This window comes from Taudactylus pleione, unplaced genomic scaffold (genome assembly GCF_031769625.1).
Source record: "Taudactylus pleione unplaced genomic scaffold, aTauple2 ptg000189l, whole genome shotgun sequence".
NCBI lineage: Eukaryota > Metazoa > Chordata > Amphibia > Anura > Myobatrachidae > Taudactylus > Taudactylus pleione.
This window is the reverse complement of record NW_028284591.1, coordinates 3,817,249-3,842,341: the sequence shown is the minus strand read 5'-3', so window position 1 is coordinate 3,842,341 and position 25,093 is coordinate 3,817,249. Positions and strand designations below refer to the sequence as shown.

General features: G+C 43.5%; 1 protein-coding gene across 14 annotated transcripts in view; it reads right to left on the bottom strand.

Annotated features, from left to right (window-relative positions):
* Nucleotides 1-25,093, bottom strand: part of NEDD4L (NEDD4 like E3 ubiquitin protein ligase) — a 438,826-nt gene that overhangs the window by 49,642 nt on the left and 364,091 nt on the right. For 7 of the 14 annotated variants that reach the window (XM_088476471.1, XM_088476472.1, XM_088476473.1 and 4 more), the window contains 5 exons: nucleotides 24,394-24,453; nucleotides 18,511-18,642; nucleotides 15,436-15,555; nucleotides 13,975-14,172; nucleotides 971-1,048 (listed from right to left, as the gene is read on the bottom strand). In XM_088476471.1, the coding sequence (XP_088332597.1) occupies nucleotides 971-1,048; nucleotides 13,975-14,172; nucleotides 15,436-15,555; nucleotides 18,511-18,642; nucleotides 24,394-24,453 (588 nt within the window). Of the gene's footprint in view, nucleotides 1-970; nucleotides 1,049-13,974; nucleotides 14,173-15,435; nucleotides 15,556-18,510; nucleotides 18,661-24,393; nucleotides 24,454-25,093 lie in introns of all 14 variants that reach the window. The other 7 variants (XM_088476474.1, XM_088476464.1, XM_088476466.1 and 4 more) reach the window with 3 other exon arrangements.

Below are 25,093 nucleotides of genomic sequence, written 5' to 3'. Positions count from 1 at the left end.
AGCATTACTACTGGGGGTATTACTCGGGGGGGAGCATTACTACTGGGGGCATTACTCAGGGGGGGGGGCATTACTACTGGGGCATTACTCGGGGGGGAATCATTACTACTGGGGGCATTACTCAGGGGGGGAGCATTACTACTACAGGGGGCATGACTACTGGGGCCACTACCACGGGTGCCATGACTACTGGGGGCACAACCAGTAGCGGCTCCAGGCACGGGCAATCCGGTCCGTCGCCCGGAGCGCTACTGTTTCCGGAGGGCGAGGAAACGCCCACCTCCCTCCCAGCGCAATGGGATATATTTAAGCTCAGGGGGGAGGGAGCGGAAGAGGGAAGGGGCGGGAACACAGGACGGCGCTGGGCGCAGCACAGCCTAGCGCCGGCCCTGGGCACAACTACAGGGGTATTACTACTGAGGGCATTTAGACAGGGGGCATTACTATTGGGCACACACAGGGGGCATGACTACTGGGAGGCATTACTATTGGGGGCACACTACAGTGGTATTACTACTGGGGGTATTTCCACAGGGGGCATTACTACTTGAGGCATAACTACAGGGGGCATGACTACTGGGGGCACTACTAATGGGAGAATTGCATAGGGGGCACTACTATTGGGTGCACTGCATAAAGGGCACCACTACTGTGGGCACTAACACTACTGAGGTCCCCATTGCGCATACCCCCAGTTCGTCACATTTAATAAGGGTCCCCCACATGTTTGTTGCCCAGGGGCCCCCACAGACCTTAATCCGGCCCTGAGTATAGAAAAAATATAGTTTTACAGTAGAGTCTGCGCTGAGCTGTAGTCAAGGTGGCCGATTTGTCTGTCGCTGCAATTTGTATAAAGAATTTAATTGACAATATTTTCAAACATGTTAAAGTTACACTGTCCAACATTCCAGTAATACTGTATCATTATTATCAGGGCATTAATAATGCTAAGCAGGCATAGGATACTCACTGGTAGAGGACCCAAGTCGTTGGGATTTAAAGACGCTTTTGTTCTCATGTGTACTGGAAATTTCAACCGCGGGTCCTCCTGTGAAATTTAGTATTTTGGTGAGTAAGAAGTTACTTGACCGTAGAGTTTACAAATCAATAAGACTTTCCAGCAACAGTTCATTACATGGAAGGCTCCACACATATTTGGTTTATGACATCCACATGTAAATGGAGAAAGGGCCAAACAGCATATACAAAGTTTCTGACATGATCTGTAACATGTATATACAATAAGAGCATTTCTCTGGTCTCACAACAACATTTGTTCAATGTTATTTTCATCTAAATTTAGGTTGTCTGTCACAGGAACACAATCCCCAAATCTTATTGCAAGTTCAGTGCATTCAGAAGCACATCTTATGATAAAGTCTACCTAAATATAAAACAGAGGCAACCACAAATTGCCTCATACCTCATACAGTTATCTAGCTCAAAAGACGGTGTTCAACCTATAAAATATCTGCCTGTGCTGGTGTAGATGACGGAAGCACTTTAGGATTTAGGGAATGATTCAGGTCTCTGTAATGTGACTCCGCAGTGTTCAACTGCGCACATCACAGTAGAATACGGGACAGTAACACCCATAGAGGTGTGCAGGAAATTACTGGCCACGAATCGTCTTAGGCAACGTTACGGATCCAGTCCTTGGATATTTCTATCTATCTAAGAACAATTGGGTCCCGGCACTCACTTAGAGTATGATAATTCTGGCATGGGTGCCTTCCATGGACCACCAGGCCCCGTGTAGCAATAGACAAATGGCGGCACTCCACAACTTGATAAGTGATCAAAAAGATTTAATCCGACGTTTTGGGCACATGCCCTTCCTCTGGGAAGCGATTAAATCTTTTTGATCATTAATCAAGTCGTGGAGTTCCACCATTTGTCTATTGCTATATATATATATATATATATATATATATATATACACATACATATATATATATATATACACATATATACATAATACATTGCTCCGGCACTCCTTCACTCAGTGTAAACGGGCATATAGCCCCAGCTTGCTCCGGCGCCCTCCAGGAGGACGGCACCTCCAATGCAATATGCAGACAATATTCAGGCGGCACTCGGAGACTGGTGAAAAAATGTACCCTCAACGGAGGGAATTCATTGGTGAGTCGAAGTTTCAGGGTATTACTCCCCTTCCTATGTTGTCCTGAGGAAGGGGCGCAATACCCCGAAACGTCGACTCACCAATAAATTTCCTCCGTTGAGGGTACATTTTTTCACCAGTCTCCGAGTGCCGTCTGAATATTGTCTGTAAATATATATATATATATATATATATATATATATATATATATATATATAATATTGGAGATGTGCGATTCGGTTCTCCAGAAATCTGAATCCACTCGAATTTCGTGAATCCGGGTAAATCCGAGTCGCAGTTCTAAATCAAAACACTTGAGGGTGGTTTGCAAAACTAAATTCAGATCCAAAACCTTGAAGGAGATACAGATCTAAAACCAAAACACGGGGGTTTGGCGCACATCCCTAATATACAGTGTGTATAATATATATATATATATATATATATATATATATATATATATATATATATATATATATACATACATACACACACAGTCAGGTGCATAAATATTGGGACATTGACAGACTTTTCATATTTTGTCCTCTATTCACCACCACAATGGCTTTGAAATGAAACAAACAAGATGTGCTTTAACTGCAGACTTTCAGATTTAATTTGAGGGTAATTACATCCAAATCAGGTTAACGGTGTAGGAATAACAACGGTTTCTATATGTGCCTCCCACTTTTTAAGGGGCCAAAAGTAATGGGACAAACTAAACAATCCTAAATCTAACTTTCACTTTTTAATACTTTGTTGCATATCCTTTGCAGGCAATTACAGCCTGAAGTCTGGAACGCATAGACAAAACCAGACGCTGGGTTTCATCCCTGGTGATGCTCTGCCAGGCCTCTACTGCAAATGTCTTCAGTTCCTGCTTGTTCTTGGGGCATTTTCCCTTCAGTTTTGTCTTCATCAAGTGAAATGCATGCTCAATCGGATTCAGGTCAGGGAATTGACTTGACCATTGCATAACATTCCACTTTTTAGCCTTAAGAAACTCTTTGGTTGCTTTTGCAGTATGCTTCGGGTCATTGTCCATCTGCACTGTGAAGCGCCGTCCAATGAGTTCTGAAGCATTTGACTGAATATGAGCATATAATATTGCCCGAAACACTTCAGAATTCATTCTGCTGCTTTTGTCAGCAGTCATATCATCAATAAATAAAAGGGAACCAGTTCCATTGGCAGCCATACATGCCCACGCCATGACACCACCACCACCATGCTTCACTGATGAGGTGGTATGTTTTGGATCATGAGCAGTTCCTTTCCTTCTCCATACTCTTCTCTTCCCATCACTCTGGTACAAGTTGATCTTTGTCTCATCTGTCCATAGGATGTTGTTCCAGAACTGTAATGGCTTTTTTAGATGTTGTTTGGCAAACTCTAATCTGGTCTTTCTGTTTTTGTGGCTCACCAATTGTTTACATTTTGTGGTGAACCCTCTATATTCACTCTTGTGAAGTCTTCTCTTGATTGTTGACTTTGACACATATACATCTACCACCTGGAGAGTGTTCTTGATTTGGCCAACTGTTGTGAATGGGGTTTTTCTTCACCAGGGAAATAATTCTTCTGTCATCCACCACAGTTGTTTTCCGTGGTCTTCCGGGACTTTTGGTGTTGCTGAGTTCTCCGGTGCGTTCTTTCTTTTTAAGAATGTTCCAAACAGTTGATTTGGCCACACCTAATGTTTTTGCTATCTCTCTGATGGGTTTGTTTTGATTTTTCAGCCTAATGATGGCTTGCTTCACTGATAGTGACAGCTCTTTGGATCTCATATTGAGAGTCGACAGCAACTGATTCCAAATGCAAATGTCACACCTAGAAGCAACTCCAGACCTTTTACCTGTTTAATTGATAATGAAATTACGAGGGAATAGCCCACACCTGTCCATGAAATAGCTTTTGAGTTGATAGTCCCATTACTTTTGGCCCCTTAAAAAGTATAGACATATACACTACATAGCACATATAGAAACCGTAGTAATTCCTACACTGTTCACCTGATTTGGATGTAATTACCCTCAAATTAAATCTGAAAGTCTGCAGTTAAAGCACATCTTGTTGGTTTCATTTCAAAGCCATTGTGGTGGTGAATAGAGGCCAAAATATGAAAATTCTGTCAATGTCCCATTATTTATGCACCTGACTGTATATATTATTTATATATATATATATATATATATATATATATATATATTTTTTGCAAAGCCTTGTAATAACACTGCTGGGAACACTGGCAGTGTAATTACCGAATGAGGGAGCGGGAGGAGTTGCAGCCTCCTGCAGGGACTGATTGGACGAGAGCCTTCTGTCCCTGCAGTTTTCGGCAGAAATCAGGGTTTTCCCTATTTAACGCCATTCTCAGATGACCCAGAAGTCCCTCCAGCGTCCTTCTGCACAGAAGGACGCACACACCGCAGGGGGTGCTGGGAGGGATCCCTCTTTCAGCACTCTTCAGAGAGAAGCTCATAGGCTTCTATGGGTAACGCCATCAGGAAGATTTCTCACCTTCCTGTATCTCGCCCCTAGACTCTTCCACCATGTACCATCTACCTTACCTAGACTCTCCCACCATGTACCATCTACCTTACCTAGACTCTTCAACTAGAAAATCTATCAGTGAGCTGAGGAACAATACCCATTGTTCCTTCATAAGGAACAGACGAAAACTGAACTTTTGATCCAACACAAAGAATTACTATATATGAAACAATGCCAAAAGCATCAGCCTACATGAGAAGCCTATCAGGACTGAAATGAAAAGCGCTGTATGCAGAATGCCTATGAGACATGCACCAACACTGTGATCATACAGAGAAAAATGCCTAAAAAAAAAAAAAAAAAAAATCGCCATGGAGATTTATCAATCAGCAGAGAATATCGCCAATGCAAGAATCTCCGCTGTAATATTTTTTTCTGCATCTATTCACTCCAGATAAAAAACATGCTTCAAACATAAACCCCAAATTTGCAGCTTTTAGCTGTTTCTTTATTAGACAAAGACTGCATATATAATATATTTCAGGAACCTACTGTATGAAGTTCTATTCTTTAGATACTACTGTATGACGTTCTATTCTTTAGATACTACTGTATGATGTTCTATTCTTTAGATACTATTGTATGAAGTTCTATTCTTTGTGTTTACTCTGAGTATTTGGTTAATTTGCATTACAAATAATTCTATTTATTTCTTCTTTTTTTGTAGAAAACATGATTTAATATATTTTTTTTTTTTATAAAAAAGACATATTGACATATATTAAAGCAAGTTGTACAAAGAAAAGACTGTAGAATCCTTTATCAATATACATAGGCTGAAAACTAATATATTAAATTTGGCAAGGAATTAGGAAAAGCAGACTTGGTGTTGGTGGAGGGGTAGAGAATGACGTTTTGGGCTAGGGACAGGACTAGATGTAAAAGGCATGATCTAGTCAGTTTCAAAAACTTTGGTGTATAGCTGGCCATACACTGGAGATCTTTCCAGATAATCTGACACATTAAAGATTAACGATTATCATTCAGTGTATGTACTTGATAATCTGCCAACCCTTAAAAATTATTGTGATGTTATCTTTTCACGGATGTTCAATCCATCAGACTGTCGTTCTGTAGATTCCATTTTAATCATACTATCGCACATCATAAAAGATAAATCTCTATCTATAGAGTCAGCTGAAGAGCTTTTGCATCTCTCAGGCTGTATTGCCTGAAAAAATCTTGCAGATTCCTGCACCTCGTGCAGAGCTGAGACAGAAACAGAGAATCTAGGACCTAGCAGTTAAGAAAATGCAAGAGGCTTTGATGGGATTAGGCCAAGAATACCCACTCTGCTGAAAGCATCACTGAACTGTGTGCTATACCCGACATGCATCCTATACCGTGTATACACCACATTCAACTGACGAGCATGATTCAGAATATGTAAAATTAATTTACTCCTGTTTGTGGTTCCAGGGGGTTGCAGATGGATGGAGTAGAGTGAGCTTGGGGAATTTGGAACATTAACACCCGTAATCGTCCATATATCAGGTTTCTGACCTCAGTCCAGAATATAATATTGGGAAAATACTATCAGATATAAGGGAAAATTTTCCATCTGTGAGTGATGTCTCCATCAGTGGTTACAGGTGGTTTAAACGGACCATGGGGGAGACGTATTAAGCCTTTTAATGGGGGGAAACGTTGCCCATAGCAACCAATCAGCTGTTAGCTAGCCACTATCAAGGACATTCTATAAAACGATAGGTAGATGGTGATCGGTTGCTATGGGCAAATTCTCCATTCTTTAGAAAGCTTGATTCATCTCTCCCTATGTACCAAACATACTGTTTATTGCCATTGTATTTGATGCAGAATAAGCAATTTAATAGTTTTTGCCTGATTATGGACCAATCAGAGTTAAAGGTAACTCCCTCCCAAGTAATTTCATGTCACTTTTTATCAGGAGGTGAAAGTAAAAAAACCCATTATATAGTCCTTTAGGCGCATTCGGTATGAAATACCGCCGGCCGCATGGCTCAAACCCCGGCAGCGCCAGCCCGTTGTGGAAGGAAATCCCGATCGTCTGTAAGGTAAGTATGAACTAACCTAACTATACTCCCTAACCCTCTTTTAGGGTGCCTAACCCTAAACCCCCCCCCCGTGCCTAACCCTAACCCCCCCTTTCCCCACTGCCTAAACCTAAGTCCCCCGGGGGGATTCCTAACCCTAACCTTCCCCCGGGGGTGCCTAACCCTAACCTTCCCCCGGGGGTGCCTAACTATACTCCATAACCCTCTTTTGGGGTGCCTAACCCTAAACCCCCCCCACGTGCCTAACCCTAACCCCCCCTTTCCCCACTGCCTAAACCTAAGTCCCCCGGGGGGATTCCTTACCCTAACCTTCCCCCGGGGGTGCCTCCCCCTAGCCTAACCCTAACCTACTGGGGTGCCTAACCCTAAGTCCCCCCCGGGAACCCAAAACCTAACCCTCGCCCCCCCACGCGGCACCCGGCATCACTTCGATCGGGATGCCGGGCGCCGGTGTCCCGGCGTAAGTTAGTTAGTTAACCCACGCCGGGATTCTGTAGTCTAGATGCCGGCGGTCGGCATAGTGACCGCCGGCATCTTAAACGTATCCCCTTTAGGCATTAAAATGTCACAGTGAATGAAAGCTTGAAGCATGTGTGGTTAGGGTTTGCTAACCCAATGGAGTGATTTGAAGGATGTAATGAAAGTCCCATTGTGAATATTGGCCCCCTTGCAGATGCTACACAACCACCAGAAGGGGCATGAACACACCATCTTGGAGGATGCGGCTGTGCCCCATTGGCAAGCCCGGGCCCACATTATTATTATTATCCTTTATTTATATGGCGCCACAAAGGTTCCACAGCGCCTAACAAAGTACATAAACAGTTGAACAGAACACAAAAACCGTGACATACAGTACAAGACATTGCAGGACAAGTACATGATATATAAACATTGCTGCAACTGTAGCAGGATGGCAAAAGGCAAGGGTTAGGTGCTGTTGTAAGGAGTATAGAGTAGATAACAATAGAAGTAAAGGAAGGAAAAGAACATGAGGGAAAGGGAGGGGCAGACAAACAGGGGTGACACAGATGGGGTAGACAATGAGCATGGTACAGAGGGTTAGGATGAGAGATGGTATGTGATGAAGTCATTTGGAGTAAGAGATTTATGCCACTGACATTCTACTTTATGTGAGAGTAGATGTTTTGTTACTGTGGAAAGCCACGGTTGTCATTTCAGTTTACGTTTAGTTTGATGGGTAGCTGGAGCCACTTCATCAAGGGATATTTAAATAGTTTGCTTAAGGTGTGATACAGCAGTCTCAGGAGAAGTGAATGTAGAAATTGGTGACGGTAGTTGTTGTCGAGAGGTGGTCAGTTGTTGAAAATAACGATAAGTTGCAAGAGTGTGGATTCTATAAGGAACATTTAGTGAATTGGAGGGTGATGGGAGACACATGATGTGTATGAGACATTGAGTCCTGGCACTTCGTAACCCACCCACGCCACCCTCTCTGTACCAATACAGGTAAGCATCCCCGGATTGTCACATCACAGATGAATGTATTTTTCTTACTATCCCAGACTACACAGACTGATTGATTCACACCTGGTGAGAAGGGAGGAATATTTTGTAAGGGAAGAACACTAGTTATATGACAGAGTTGGAAGAGGCTATAATAGGGTGAATCTTTGGGGCAGAGGGCTCTCAAATATGTAGGCCACCACAGAATGGTGAATGGTAATTGTCAGTGGTGAAACCACAGAGTGGTGCAGTTATCACTGTGTGCCACAAGTTTGGGAGGCGTTCCAACGCGAGGTCACTCTCCTGAGGCTCACACTAAGCTAAGAGCAGAGGCATTGCCAGGCAAACTTTAGCACCTGCAATATTTTGGCCACTCCAGGTGGGTACACACTTAAACGATATTGGCCCGATTTGTCATTTCCGGGCAAATCGTAACTTCAAATCTGGGTCATCGTTAGTGTGTATGCTCAATTTGCGCGCTCCTGCGGTCAAATGCTGCACGTCCAACCAGAAGAGATCATGTACAACGCCATGCTACCGAATGCAGCATGGCATCCTACATAGCGTATTCGCCCCGTCCCCCCCTCCCCCCGCGTCGTGCAAGTGTTTATGCACTTGCCGATGCAGGGTCCTATCGGCCGTCGGTTCAGCCGACTACACATACTCCCCCGCGGCCTCTGCAGCTAGTTTACGGGCGGTCGAGTGATTGCCCGTACACACAGCACAATGCCCCAATATATCTGCAGATATTTTGGGTATCGGCTGTGCAACATCAATAGATCGCCCAATATATCTGCCAGTGTGTACCCAGCATAAGGGGTCTATGTACTATGCCTTGGAGAGAGATAAAGTGGATGGAGATAAAGTACCAATCAGCTCCTAGCTGTCACTTACAGGCTGTTTTTGAAAAATTACAGTTAGGAGATGATTGGTTGGTACTTTATCTCCACCAAGGTTTAGTACATAGACCCCAAAGTTCTTACTGTATATATTATGGAATGGAATATCCGTCACAACAATAAATTTCACTGTTATGTACACAAAGAACCGACAACAAACTTTCAATGTTCACCTGTCACATAGACACATTGGAGGCAGCCAACCAGAAAACATACAACCCAACAATTCATCGGGAACCAGTGATACCATTGTGGCATTTTACCACCGGTAATATTCAAACAGAACATTTCCCAGACACGGAGTAACTACTGTATGTATGACTTTAAGGGACACTTTCAAAAGTAGTTGGCACATTAGTTCCGCCATTAAAGCAGTAATTCCATAACAATTTCTAATACAGTAGCAAGTTAAGTAGCTTTTAAGCATGCATCTGATTTTTGTGAGCTATTCTCGTACAAATCATTAAATCTCTCTGCAGGGTGCAAGGTACAGCATGGCTGCTTGTCACCAAGGCCCAGCGTCACAGCTCTCAGCATGTCATATGAAGGAGGGGGGGATTTTACAGTAGAGAGAGCAGACAGGGCTCAAAGGGCATACCAGAGCCGTTCTGCTCGCTACATCACGTGTCATGTGACTGTGGTTGCCATGTTACTCCATGACACTGCATAATTCTATCATTCATAGCAGCATGAAGAAACGGACTGAGGAAACATGCTCACATTCTTCTTATAGTTTACCTCAAAATAATAAAAGTAAACCTCCTGATGTTAGCATTATACCATGATTTATTTATTCTAAGGATGTGCAGGCTCGGATTAGTTTGAATTTTTCCCACCAAAAATCGGGTCTCAGAAAGCGGCAAAACGTCATCTTTTATGGACAAACATCATAATTCCTGGACTTTGTCCAGGAATGACGATGTTTGTCCATGAAAGATGACGTTTTGCCTCTTTCTGAGACCCGATTTTTGGCAGTAAAAAAAAAATCAGAATTTGGCGGGAAAATCCAAACAATTCCGAGCCTGCACATCCCTTATTTATTCCATCCTGTTTATTCCCCCCACAATTTCCTAAAAATAAGTTTAGGAAAATTGAGTATATTTACTTAAGTGCGGGTTTATAGAAGTGGAGATGTTGCCCATAGCAACCAATCAGATTCCAGAAGGTGCTAGATAGAATCTGATTGGTTGCTATGGGCAGCACCTCCACTTCTATAAACCCGCAGTTTAGTACACAATATCTCCAAACACAAGCCTTCCTCTCGCTGGGACTGCTATATATATATATATATATATATATATATATATATATACTCTCACACACACACCATGGACCTAGGAATTAGGAATAAATATAAGAAGGTGCAGTTCTGTACCGTCACATAACCATACTGTACTTGTTGGGGGTGGAGGATTTAAAAATGTACACAATGGAATTGGGGGTGGTGTAGAGAAACTACTATAGCTCAATTCTAAATTGTTGTGTTAAAAGAAACATCTGATTCCTACATCTTCTCAGGATGCCAAAACAATGGCATTTGTACCCCTTGCAGTGCAACTTGGTTTGTTCATAATTCTAAACAAGTCCCTGTATGTGGTTTATATCATTAAGGAACAAATACCTCATTAAAAACTCAGAAAATTAGAAAAAAAATAGCAAAACTAAAATGGCTATATTAGCAAACGTTAAATACAGTATTGCATTAAACAAAAATAATACAATAAAACGTGCATAACATTGTAAAAGCACATTAGCAATTTGAATATCTTGTGTAAGCTGGCTGGTGTTGAGAAGAAATGCAGGTTACTATGCCGGTTACTAAGTTAACGGTTTCCTCAAAGAGCAAAGCCATCTACATCTAATGACCGGTTTACAGCAGTGGTGTCAAACTCGGGCCCTTCAGCTTTTGTGGGACTACGTATCCCATCATGCCCTGCCACAGTTTTAGCATGCCCTAATAGCAAACTGTGGCACTGCATGCTGGGATGTGTTGTTCCACTGCAGCTGGAGGGCCCGAGTTTGACACCACTGGGTTTACAGGGTACATGTGTACTAGGAGAGAACTAAGCATTCAGATAGGTGTAGCTAGGAAAGCGGTTCTGACGCATTGTGGTTCCTACCCCGCCCCTCGCATTGCTAAGTACTCTGGGCATGATTCAGGCCCCCATTTATGAATGAATGTAAATACCAGCGGCATTTTTTATTTAGTATCACTGATACAAACGAAAAATAAAACTAGTATTTATCAATACTTACCCCTCCGGTGAGGTCCAACGAAGTCCTCCTCAACTGCGAGTCCCTCCGCTCGGCTGCTGGTAGCCTAACGCTGCTAGCGACGGGCTCCTGTGTAATGCGCATGTGCGACGATCCGTCTGCGCAGGTGCATGAAACGGGGACCCGCCAGTGCCTGGAAGGATTTGCTGAAACTGGAAGGACGCAGCCACTGGCATCAGGACCCAGAAGACAGGACAGACATGCCCCCAGTTTCTGTAGTGCTAGCTATCGCCGCCCCAAATGCCAGCAGCATATAAATCACACTATGGCGTTTGGGGCACTGCGAGCTACCTCGCACCCCCGGATCTGCACATGTGAAGTGCGGCTTCTGCGCATACTACGATCTAAAGACACTGGAGCTGTATGTACACATTGGGTCCACTTACATCTCTGAAAAAGGCCCTATGTTGAGGAGGGATAAAAAGCATCGGATCTGGCCGATTGCCTGGTGGCCGGCATACCACGGCCCAAAGGTGAGAAGTTGTTCACCCCAGATAATAAAATGGGATGCAGTCAGGAAGCCGCCGGTCGAAATGCCGACCGCCAGCTTCCCGCCTGCAAATCCCAGCGCCTGTCATCAGACCTATGCCGGGAGCCTGACGCCCGGCATACCGAACTGAGGTAAGCCGGGCGCGGACATCCGCACGGGGGGGTTTTAGGCTTTAGGGCTCCCGGGGGGACTAAGGGTTAGGCACCCCCCTGGGAGGGTTAGATTTAAGCTAGGGGAAGAGGAGGTTAGGGTTAAGCACCCCCCCGGGAGGCTGCAGGGAAGGGGGGGGTTAGGTTCAGGCACTTAGAGGAGGGTTAGGCACTAGGGAGGGAGGTTAGGGTTAGGCACGCCTAAAGGAGGGTGAGGGTTGGGGGAAGCGGGGGCGGGAGCATACTTACCTTTGGAGCTGTCGGGTTCTTCACTGCTGCCGGTCTTTTCCGGCGGTATTTCATACCGATCCCGTCTTCTAGCAGAAAATAAATAGTTGATAACAGCAGCCCTGTATTTTATCACATACGCACGAAAGGGTGCAGTTGATTCAGAGAATGGTACGAGACAATCATGAAAAAACTTTATCATTTTAGGGCAAATCTGGCAGATTTGAATCTACCTCTGGTTCCAACAACTATGGTTTATTTAATAGAACTCCAGTGATTTTGTTCTGCTATGCAATTCATTATTTAAATTCCAGTTCAAATAAAACGTAGCACATTTATTTATAATAAACGTCAGGCAGTCCGTGTTACTTGTTGGATAATGGAGGGGGAAAACAAAATACAAGGGCACACAGATACAGTACGTATGTTTTATAGTATTTCTTATTCCATCTCCACGGTGCTCCCTCTTTTTTAACAGGAGTAAGGAGTAGAGACCAATAACACATAATGTTCCCTCTGTGGGTAACAGAGTGTCCTGTCTACATGCGCTCCTATAGAAGCTGATATTTTGGGGGGCAAAGGAACAAAAAGGTGACTGTACAATATAAATGTCCAGGTGTAAGTGATCTGATCTGATTCAGGCAGGACAGTCCCGGTTCTAGGACACTACCCTGTGATCCAAAACATTTTCCCCGATTTGCTGGTAATGTTGGGAGGTAAATCCCCTCTTATCGGCGCTCTGCTCAGTAAAGAGGTGGCGAGTGGGTGTTTGCAGCTATGGTAAGGTGCCACGGGGTAAAGGAGGGATGATGAGGCGGCCTAATGTATCAGAAGTGGCTGGACACATCTCAGATGACACGTCCACATCAGCTTTTGGAGGGGGCCACGGGGTAAAGGAGGGATGATGAGGTGGCCTAATGTATCAGAAGTGGCTGGACACATCTCAGATGACACGTCCACATCAGCTTTTGGAGGGGGTATTTTGCAGTTTCCCAATTCACAACACTTACTTGTTGGGAGGTATAGTACAAGGGACTTAGGGTTATTTTCCAGGAGCCACTAAACATAAAACTCACATGCAGATCTAATCTAAAAATGTATTGCGTAGTAACAGACATTCCTGTTAAGATACTTCACATTTTTATTAAATCTCTGTTATGTCCCTCACTACTATATTATTGTAGTGGTCCTCAATAGTCTCACAATCCCGTGGTTCATTGTTGATCGTTTATTGAAGGTATGAAATAAATATCTTGAAATATTAGGTGTTCCTTATATATAGAAAAAACATAGATATGGCCAACCGGTCCTTTAATAGACTATGTATTATTTGCAAAAGCCGGAGTTGGGGTAAACACATTCAGGCTGGATGCCGAGATCTCCTGAACCTTCAGTGGATAAGAATCTGTGTTGAGACCTGCCACATGCCACTGGTCTCAAGAACCTACCTAGCGGGTTGTATCGTGTGGTTATTACTGCACTGCTTTTTTAAATGTAACAGCCACTCTTTTCTGCCATTATTTAAATGTCGCCTACACACCGTGGGTGCAGCCATTGTGTGGGCCAAAGAAGTCGTCACGTGCAGTATTCACCAGGACATGAATGAGAACAACTGTGCCCAAGTCCCTCAGTGAAGTCGCTGGTCCTTGGTTAGGCTGCCTTCTCACAATGGCGCAATGCAAAGAAAGGAGTTAAAAAAACACAAAACATAGCAGCATTTCGCCCCGATGAGCTATCAAAGTACAGTGTTGCTTACCCAAGTGGTAGTTTTGGTATTATGGTCAATAAAGAAGGGCCTCCCATTTGGCGCTATTCTCATCTCCCAGCCTGGTGGCAAGAAGCTCTGTGCCCCTTTGTGTTGTGGTTTGGGAGAGTTATAAGGAGATGGTTGTGGAGACTGTGGGTTGGACAAAGTATCCTTCACTGTCCGGCGCACTGAGAAGTCTTTTGCACCCTGTACAGTCAAACACAATGCAGACGTAACAAGTATTAATTTTTAATTAGTACGGTGAGAGGTGTACATGCAAAACAAGGTAAAAATCTGTACTATTAAAGTTATCCACAAATTTAGTTGCAAATCAAGTTCTACACATGCTATGGTTAACAAAAAAAATGGTGTTATGGTCCATAACCTGCCTGGTGTATGTTATATAATTGGCAAAAATAGGGCTTCTGTGCTGTAACCAAAGCAACCAATTAATATCCGATTGGATGAAATAGGCTATTGCTCACTAAATAAATATATATATATATATATATATATATATATATATATAAATATATAAACATACACACACACATTATATATATATATATATATATATATATATATACACAGTATACGTATATATAAAACAGTGCAGTTAGTGTGATATATATATATATAGATCTATACATATATATATATATATATATACACACACATATATATATATATATATATATATATACACTCATCCCATTCACTATGCACATCAATGTTCCACGTTCATTTGCATTTCCCTCTAATCATTGTTGGTTTAGCCGTTCCTAGATCTTGTTGCCAAATCAGCTCAATACTGTGTATTGGTTACCAGCAAAGTGCAAACAATACCAATTGTTTCCTAAGGGAAAATCATGCTGGGAGTTTATAATACTATTGCGTTCTATGTAAGTACATAGTTATGTATTTGCTAGTACAGTATTTATGAAGCTCAGGAATGGTGTAAAATAAAATTGAAATAAAGAAAGCAGCAATTAAATTAAGTACATGTTGGTTATATATACACACACACACACAAGCACATTGAACATCTTTATACAGTACTGCTAAAACAAGGCCTTGGTCCACTTTTGCTAGCGCTTAAGTGAAAACCATTAACCATGCATTCACCAAACCAATGAAGAGAAATTTTGCAAAGCAAGCCCGACATTTAAACACAACCCCGGAAAAACAGCAGACTTACAAATAGACATATGTCCCAAATGGAAGAACAAAAGAGGATAATAAAAGTTAAATAGAAATGAGCAAGAAGCTTCTGAGGAAGAGTTACAAGCTGCGAAGCGTAGATGAATGAGACCACAAGACAGTAGAGTTGGAGATTATAAAGCGTAAGCAGCAAGAGAAAAGGGCGTTTGAGACGTCACCAGCCGCTGCCGAAGTCAGAAAATGAAAGTAAGATCGAGGTGGCTTCATAAGCAATAAGAGGTCCGTGGTATAACGAGGTCAGAATCTCACCTCCAGTGGTGCAGATAAAGTTACTGTGGGGGAACTGAGGCTACGAGGCCGCCTGATCTGAGGTTCACTCAGGTGATTGCTACTGTTTGAGGTGGATCCAACAGCACCATCTTCAGCATGCTAGTTTAAAGGCAAAACACAGTTAGCAACCTAAATAAATCCTAAATATAACGGATGAAAGAATGAGCTTAATTATATAATGGCCAAGACCACCCAAAACTTAAATGGAAAAAAAAAAGTTTTGGGTGGAATTAGATGTACGGAAATAAAATACAAATGTTAAAATGACTGGCTCTTGTGTTGGGTAACTCATGACTCTCAGACAAGTCTTGTCCAGGTCATCAAAGCCCCACCCCCAGTGCCCATCGCTTTCATGCGAATGTTAATTCACAGTGGAGATCTTATGATAACCCTGTACAAGGCCCACATCATGCAGTCCCCAACTGACCTCTAATATATAACATACTTATAAAATATTGAATGAATTCACATAACTTATCCTTCATACTGTACGTGGTAATTATCTAAAGACCTAACTCTGTACTAGTAAGAGAAGAGATAGCAAAAGCATCACTTATGCTGGGCATACACGGCCAGATAAAATGCCTGTCAGACCGACATTTTATCTGGCCGGCTGCCAGCCGCAGATGTCGCCGGCATACACTGTGAAATTTCTCTCATAGTGTATTCGGCAGACATCTGCGCTCTGCCTCGGGGGAGGAGACATTTCCCTGTTCCTTCCGTAGGAAGGAACATAGGAAATGTCTGTCTGTCAGCCGCGGCTGGGCATACACTGCCCGATGCGGCCGACAGTTTACCGGGAAATATCGCATCGGACGGGCATGCTGGACAATCCGGCATGCCTGACCGAGCAATATTTAACCCTCGGTCGCCCCCCCAACACGCTACAATTATCGGGGAGATCCGCCGATATCAGGCGGATCGCCCCGATAATTGTAGCGTGTATGGCCAACATTAGGAATATTGTATTTATTCTGGTAAATTTAAAGCATCTTCTATGGAACAAATCAATGAGAAACACTAGCAGGTAGATTTACTAAAACTCCTAAAAAGTGAAGCTGTTCCCCAGCCAGGGGTCTTCAACCTTGGCTCTCCAGCTGCTGTGGAACTACACATCCCAGCATGCACTGCCACAGTTTTAGCATGCTGTTATATAAAAAAGGTGGCAGTGCAGCTGGAGGGCCAAGGTTGAAGACTCCTGCTCTAAGCAGTCAATTTCTAGAATTTAATAAATGAAAGCTACAATCCGATTATTTGCTATGGTGCAATAACTCCACTTTACATTTTTTTATTTTTTTTTGACATTTAAGCAAATCTACCCCAAAGCATATTAGTGGAACCAGGGGTGGAAATACAGGAGACAATGGAAGACTGTCACCTCTGGGCACCAGCCCTGAAGGGGCTACAATGACCTCCTCCATTGTTCCAGGTCACCCCAGAGCAGGAAAATGCAGGGAGCCAAGTGGGTATGTGTAACAGTTCTCCCTCTCCCAGAGTTCCCGACCCGGAGTGCTGCTGGTGTGTTGTAAATGAATGTGGAGGGAAGGAGAGTGTGTGTCTGGGTACTGCTAGAGTGTTAGCAGTGAATGCAATTGGGAAGAGAGTGTGTTGTCTAGGTGCTGCTAGGGTGTTAGTGAATGCAGGGGGTGGGGAAGGTGTGTGTCTGGTTGCTGCAGTAGTGTTGGCTGTGAATGCAGGGGAGAGTGTGTGTGTCTGTGAATGGCAGTGAATGTGCTGTGAATGCAGGGGAGAGAGTCTGAGTCTTGGTGCTGCTCTTGTGCTGGCAATGAATGCAGGGGGAGAAGAGTGTGTGTCTGGGTGATGCTGGGCTGTTGGAAGTGAATGTGGAGGGGGGAGTGTATGTCTGGGTGCTGCTGGGGTGTTGGCAGTGAATGCAGGGGGGAGAGTGTGTGTCTGGGGGTGCTGCTAAGGTATTAGTAGTAAATGCAGGTGGAGGGGAGGGTGTGTGTCTGGGTGCTGCTGTAGTGTTGCAGGGCAGAGAGTGTGGGTACTTCTAGGTTGTTAGTAATGATGCAGGGGGGAGGGTGTGTGAATTCTACTGGGTTGTTGGCAGTAAATACAAAGCAGAGAGTGCCTGGGTGCTGCTAGGATGTTAATAGTGAATGCAGGGAGGGAGGGTGTGTCTCTAGGTATTGCTGTGAATGCAGGGGAGAGTGTGTGTGTCTGTGAATGGCAGTGAATGTGCTGTGAATGCAGCAGAGAGAGTCTGTGTGTCTTGGTGCTGCTCTTGTGCTGGCAATGAATGCAGGGGGAGAAGAGTGTGTGTCTGGGTGATGCTGGGCTGTTGGAAGTGAATGCAGAGGGGGGAATGTATGTCTGGGTGCTGCTGGGGTGTTGGAAGTGAATGCAGGGAGAGGACAGTATGTGTCTGGGTGCTGCTGGGGTGTTGGAAGTGAATGCAGGGAGAGGACAGTATGTGTCTGGGTGCTGCTGGGGTGTTGGAAGTGAATGCAGGGAGAGGACAGTATGTGTCTGGGTGCTGCTGGGGTGTTGGTAGTGAATGTGGTTTAGGGAGGAGACTAGGACAGGGGAGCTGGTAGCGAATGCGAGCGGAGGGAGGGGCAAAATAAAATGATGTTAATACCAGTTAATTAAGTCTAGGTTGCTTCCATTGGAAATAATCAAGAAAACTCAGAATCGGTTTATCCTCATGCATTGGAAAGATGTTTGGTTGACTACAAACTGAAATAACACTTATCATCCTTTACTACAAAGTAATACACTTTTCCATGCACCGTTTCAGTGATATACCCCCTTTAATTAAATATGAGAGGCAGGCTGGTGCATTAGTCAGTATCTCATACGCTTGTTGCCCTAGAAGAGATGGCATATAACAAATCTAACGTGTAGCTCTTTAAAACCTGCTCCTGGCTCCCTGTTCTCATCGGCTACGTCTTGTAGCTACCACAGAGATAATGAGACTGTCTGAGCTCTTCTTTATAGCATCCTAGTGACTCAGATGACCGTTGCACACAGTACGGAGTCTCTTGCACGGAGAACTCATTAGTGTCGGCCTGGCTTAGATCCTCGTACCTGCACGATCGGACGGGTCCACGTTGTGGTGCGATTGTTATGATTGACATAATATGTACGTCCTTTTGCGTCTTTCCTCTCTTCCCAGCCTGACGGTAATCCCGGAGTGGTATGTACATAGGCCACGGACGGCTGTTTGTATGCAAGAAACTATTATCATATTGTGATATTCACAAGAATTACCTAGAAAAACAAATCATCCTTCAAACTTAGAAAAAGGTACAATCCTGTTTCATGCGGTTTCTTGTGTCAAAAAGAAGAGAATAGAAATAAAGTGAAAAAACTTACAGTTCACATAAGAGTATGTTGTGTCTTAATATTTGCAATGTGTATGTACTTAAAAAAAATAATAAAAAAAAAATACTTTTGCGTAATTGAAAACTCCCGGTGTCAAAAATGTAACAAGAGGGTGAAACTGATGCAATCCATAATGGACAATAGCATCACTTGGCCTGGTCTATAGGTGCTCCTAGGCAAATCTTACAGTACTTGTATAATAAATCGATTACCCAGGCCTTCTTGGTGGCTTCTGACCAGTGAGCAAGACATGAAACACAAAAAGTATATGCAACACATTTATGGATCAGTAAACCTTAAATATAGCATTTGTTACAAAAATGTTCACATATCCAAATATTTTCAGCAGTAAGTGGTTGGATCATGGGGTCATTTTTGTTATCAGAAAACCTATAAGAACCACTAAATTAAAATGTTCAGATTTGGATCATTGTTCAGCAGTAAATGAAAAGTATTCCACCACCCCCCTATTCTATTCCATAATGGAATGGACTCCCTCATTAGGACACTGTTTTAATGTGATCTGATGCAAGTAAAAAAAAAAAAAAAAAGCTGAGACTGCAGTCTGCTAAGCGTCTGTGACATCATTGCTCCGCCCCTGTTTATCAAACAACCAAACCATGCAGTGTGATTTTGCATGGCCTCTCTACACAGGTGTAACTCCAGCTCCGTCTGCTCTGCGGGGTCCCTCCTTAATAATATGGCCACCATCATGCTGCAGAGTAGTCCTTGGCAGCAACAACTGAGCTGGTGACAGAGGGCATCCCGTTTCCCACATGCCTGTCTATTAACGCTTTCTCGTCATTACAGGACACAAGTGAATCCTTAAGAAGAGCGCCCTCACTAGGAAGCAATAGGAGGATCACGTAAACTGTGTTTTGTAGCAGTTCGGCTCAACAGTTTTGGGTCCCACGACTCATCTGTGTCTTCCTTGGCTACAGAAAACGCTAAATGAATGTAGAATGTAAAACTACTAAGGATGCTAAGGTTGTGGTGGAGGGGTTGGGTATGAAATCCCGGCACTCGGGATGCCTGCTGTGAAAAGACCAACCGTGGCATCCAGATGCGGACAAACCCGACAGGGGAGAGGTAAGTACCCTAACCGTCCCTCCTTAACCCCCTAAACCTAACTCTCCTGTTGTGCATCCTAACCCTCCCTACCCTGCATCCTAACCTTCCCCCCTTAGTGCCTAAACCTAACCCTCCCTGTACGTAGCCTAACCCTAACCTCCACCCTCCCGTAGACTAACCCTAAACCACCCGGGGTTCCTAAATATAACCCTCCACCCCCCCTCCGTGGCTAAGACGTAAGGGCTCCTGCTGTACTTACCATTGGCATGCCGGCTATCGGGATCCCGGCGTCGGCATCTCCCCTCTTGTCGGGATTCTGGCACCGGTGTCTTGTCCCCGGTTCGGGATTCCAGCACCGGGATATCGCCACCTGGCACGCCGATGGTTGGCATTCTAACTACATCCCGTGGTGGCGGAGTAGTCTAAACAACATACACATGTATGCCGGCAGGGCAACTGCAATACGTTTCAGTGAGGTGCAAAAGCTATGTGGTTGGTCCAGATAAAGAATGTGGATTCTCTCATAAGATCAGGCTATGCTATATTTAAGGTTTGGTGATCCTTTAAAATATGGGAGGATTGTACCTTAAAACATTAACAATAATTTTGGCAGTTTTAGGATTAGAAATACAAAAAGCTATTACTAAACAGTCTACATTTAACATTATATACAGATATTATTATAGGTCATTAGAAATATCCGCAAAAGCCAGCAAAATTAAACACGCACGTTAAGATACAACAGATGTGGCCCAAACAGTACATAGGTCATTATCTTGTCTCCAATACTATTGTCACACTGTAGGGTATATATACTAGAGTGTGGGTTTTTAGAAGTGGAGATGTTGCCCATAGCAACCAATCAGATTCTACTTAACATTTATCTAGCACCTGATAGAAGATAATACTGTAGCTTAAATCTGATTGGTTGCTATGGGCAACATCTCCACTTCTAAAATCCTGCACATTAGTTAATATAGCCCCTAGCGCTTTTCCACCTGAGAAAAATAAAAAAGGCACTGACAGCCACAGCGCTCTAAATATTCCATGCGGACACACGAGTGGCGAAATGCGCTAACGCCCAAAGCACTTGTGTGATGTCACTCTTAAGCTGAACAACAAAAGACGCCATTTCTCATTATGCAAACTATAATAGACTATTATAGGAAGTTGAGGACAACAGGAGTGAGAAGTCCCTAAATCCAATTATAGACCAAAGTTTCCTTTCCCAAGAGTGTTTTTGATCCTGTTCATAGGTTGCAGTGTACTTTACACCCACACACATAAGGAGGCAGTAACTAGTGACATCACAACCTCGCAGCTCAGTGATGTCACTAGTTTCATTTTTTTTAAATGGCAAAAAAGAAAAATTGTGCGGTTTCCTGTAAAGCAACAATCAATGAGGTTAATTAGACAGCCTGTATAGAAATGACCTAGATGGGATAAAAAAAAACGTAAGCACAATGAAAGAACAAAGATGACGTACACACATATAACAGCCAGTGAATGCATGTATCCAATAGCATCATGAAACCCTGTCTGTCTCTTCCCTGTGATGTCATGCAAAGCCAAGAAGCTGCCCTGAAGCTAAATGTGCATACACACGTGGCGATATATTGTTACGATATGAACGATAACATTCAACGATATATCGTTCATATCGTTCCATGTGAATGCAACCAACGATGCGTGCTCCCGCTGGACAATAACGATATCGTCTATCAGCCATGCAAACAGGCCAATCTGGGCGATATCGTTATATTCTCTATAGGGATCCACGATCGTTGATCGTTGGTGTGTGGATGAACATTATCGTTCATCCAGCACACCAGGAATTTCAAGGGAGATCGTTCAGCGATATCGTTCGCTGAACAGATCGTCCCGTGTGTATGCACCTTTAGGCCGCACAAAATGGGAGTGAGAGAGGGCAGGCCAGGCAGCGGGAAGTCCTGGGGATGTATAGCAACATCTGTTACCTACAGCAACCAAACAAAACAAGTTAACTCCACAGAATGCAGGAGGGAATTGCTGTGTCATCCAAAGTGATAGAATATTGCTAATAAAATAAAAATGTGTTTACTTTTTCATAGGCAAAGCTGGTACAAAAGTACAAAAGGCATAAAAGGATATTATACATTAACATGTACAATTAATAACACATCTGAGGCTTAAGGAGCAGGTTGCAGCAGAAAGCGGAGCGGTTTGGCGAGAGCCGTTTATTTGCTGCAATTTAGGTGGGCCTAATATTTCAATGCAGCCACTTGTTTGGAAGTGTCAACTTCCTTTAATGAAAAATGAACTATATGGGCTGTATACATGTAAACAGTATTCCCCCTCCACCACTGTACATTTAGCCACTGGGGTTCTTCCTGCTACTTGTGCACGTAACCCTATAATGCCAGCCTGCTCCCCCATACAAGGCTTATCAAATCTCTATGCCATGTCTAGAAGAGAGGGCCAACAAACTAGCTAACATGGTACCTTTAAAACAAGTTGTTGGGAGAACAGAATCAGTATGATTTACTGCCGGACCCATGCCTGGCTGTTGGAATCCCGACAGCGGCATCCTTGCAGAGGAGGAAATCCCGATTGTCCAAGGTAAGTATTCTCTAACCTAATTCCCTCCCCTAACCCTCCCGTAGGGGTGCCTAATCCTAACCTCCCCCCCAGTGCCTAACCCCCCTCTAAGTGCCTAAACCTATCCTCCCCTTCCCTGCAGCCTAACACTATCTCCCCTTCCCCTAGCCTAAACCGAACCTACCGGGGGGTGCCTCACCCTAAGTCCCCCCCGGGAAATTATTGCAAAGCTCAAAAATACTTAAAGAAAAAAAAAAAATTATATATATATATATATATATATATGTGGTGGATAGAATACTGCATCTGAAGAGACTAGAAACCATGGAGTCTGCAGCAAATATTACTGTAAAAGTAAATTAAAAACGTTCACAGTTTTAAAGATTTTAATTCCCTCCCACTAAATAGTGGAATTCGGGGGGGGGGGGGGTCTCCCAATATGTGACGGAATGGCATTGTTTGGGAATTCTGAAGCTTTTGGAAATAGTTTTGTTAATTGGACTCAGTCAATTGTACGCCCGCTGAGAGACCACTTAAACACTGGATTTCTCAGGACTGTGACTCGGAGGGGGAAGGGGGGGAAGGAGCAGTATACATCGAAATGCATTACATAAAAATCAACATTTCCACGTTCTATGGACTGCTAAGCTCCTCTTCCCGGCACGTAGCTTAATACAAGACGAATGACAGTGTTACATTTATTGTAGGTCAGTGGTTCACAAAAACTGTTTGAATCACGGCACCGTAGAGTATCAAAAAAAACTCACTGCGCCCCCTAGGCCAAAAGTTTCTAGAAAATCAGAAATGAATAAATGAAGTGAAAAGTTTATCTGTCATCCTTAGGGTCAGTTATGTGGTGGAGGACAGGGCTGCTCTTCTGCTTGTCCATGTATTTAATGACTGGCAGCCACCAGCACTGGTTTTGCCATAAATCATTTAATTTGGTCCTGGACCTCCAATCCGCGGCAGCGCCTGCAAGTGCCCCGCAGAACCCTGTTTAATAGCCACGGCTGCGGGTGATAATCTCTCTTTGAATTGACTGCCAATCCTCTAATGCAAGTTACTTTATGTACTATTTATAGATGTAAGATTCGCAAACGTGAAAGTTCCACAAAACGCATTTTTCCCTGCGCGCATTGAGTTATCTTCGCAGTTACCCTACTGGATGAAACTGATAACAGTAGTTTTAATAGATTTTTGCACCCAATAGGAGTGGTCAGGTTGGACAGATTTGGTCATTTATTGGCCAGGTAGAACAAAGGGATTGGGTACGGGATTCCGGCAGTCAGAATCCCGACGGGGTTAGGATATCGACACCTGTTGGCAAGTATCCTAACACTACCCTTAACCCTCCCTGCCGGCACCTTAAACCAAACTCCTCCCCTATTGTCTAACCCTAACCCTCCTCCCCTAGTGCCTAACCCTAACCAGTCCCCTAATTCTAGCCACTAACCCCAATACTTACCGTCGGGATGCCGGTGCCAAGATTCTGACTGGTGTCGGGATTCCGGCACTGGCGTTCTGAGCACCGGCATCCCAACTGCCGTTATTACACTGGACCAAATAACGCCGCCAGAAGATGGCGACACAAATACAAATTTTAATCATCAGCTGTCCGGATGTAAGGGCACCAAAAACAGATCAATCACCAGAGTTCAAGCACTGGTTTGAAAACTAACCAATTGGCAGACATAATGGCTTAGTGTGTGGCCAGTGGTAGCCTACGTAAGAAACGATACTACATGCAGGAACAAGGGGATAATGAATATTATATTATTAGAGAGTTATAGACATAAATAACAAAATTCCAAGAAGTATTTGTGACGTCCCATGGCTGTACGTCCTCATCTATATGAAGAACCCGATCGGAAGTTGATAAAACTAAATATTAAGTATCCTATTGCTACTAGGTCACAAACATAACCATACAGACATTACCGTGGAGTCCTCACCACCTGTCACAGTTGAAGAACGAGCTCTTCCAGTTGGGGTAGTTGGCTGTTGAACAACAATGTTACCATTAAATATCACAGGGTACATTTTAAAAAAACATGTTATAGTTATATTAGTGTATGAAAGACTGACAGGAGAAGGGTTAGGAATCACAGAGCTGGTAGTAATTTAATAGATGATTTAGGAATTATTTAGGAATATAAGTGAGTGAGCTGATTTTCCCCATGTAGACAGAATTTTATAGACCGTTTCAAGACTAATTCATGGGCCAATTGTAAAACACGTAAACAGCTCAGGGCAAACATTCTGCGTGAGACTTCCGGGAAAGCCTAGGTGACTGCGAGTGCGATGGAGTGAAACATGAGCAAGTGACGCGTGAGTGATGGAGACCACTAATGACTGACTGGTGACAGTTCATCACACAAACTATCTACTACTTTAAGCTCCTCTCACACTTAGCATGACGTCAAATTTGTCAACATGTTAAACCTCCAATGCAAATTGCTGCAATACATTTGCACCAATCTAACTGGTCTTGTAGGGTCTGCAGAGATCAGGACAGTTACTCCAAAGTGAGTCTGTATGGATGGGATAGGCTGAGGAAGATCCACTAACACGAAAATCGTATCCAATTTAATGCATGCCCCTTCCATGCCTCTAAATTCAGGGGGCTTATACAAATCAC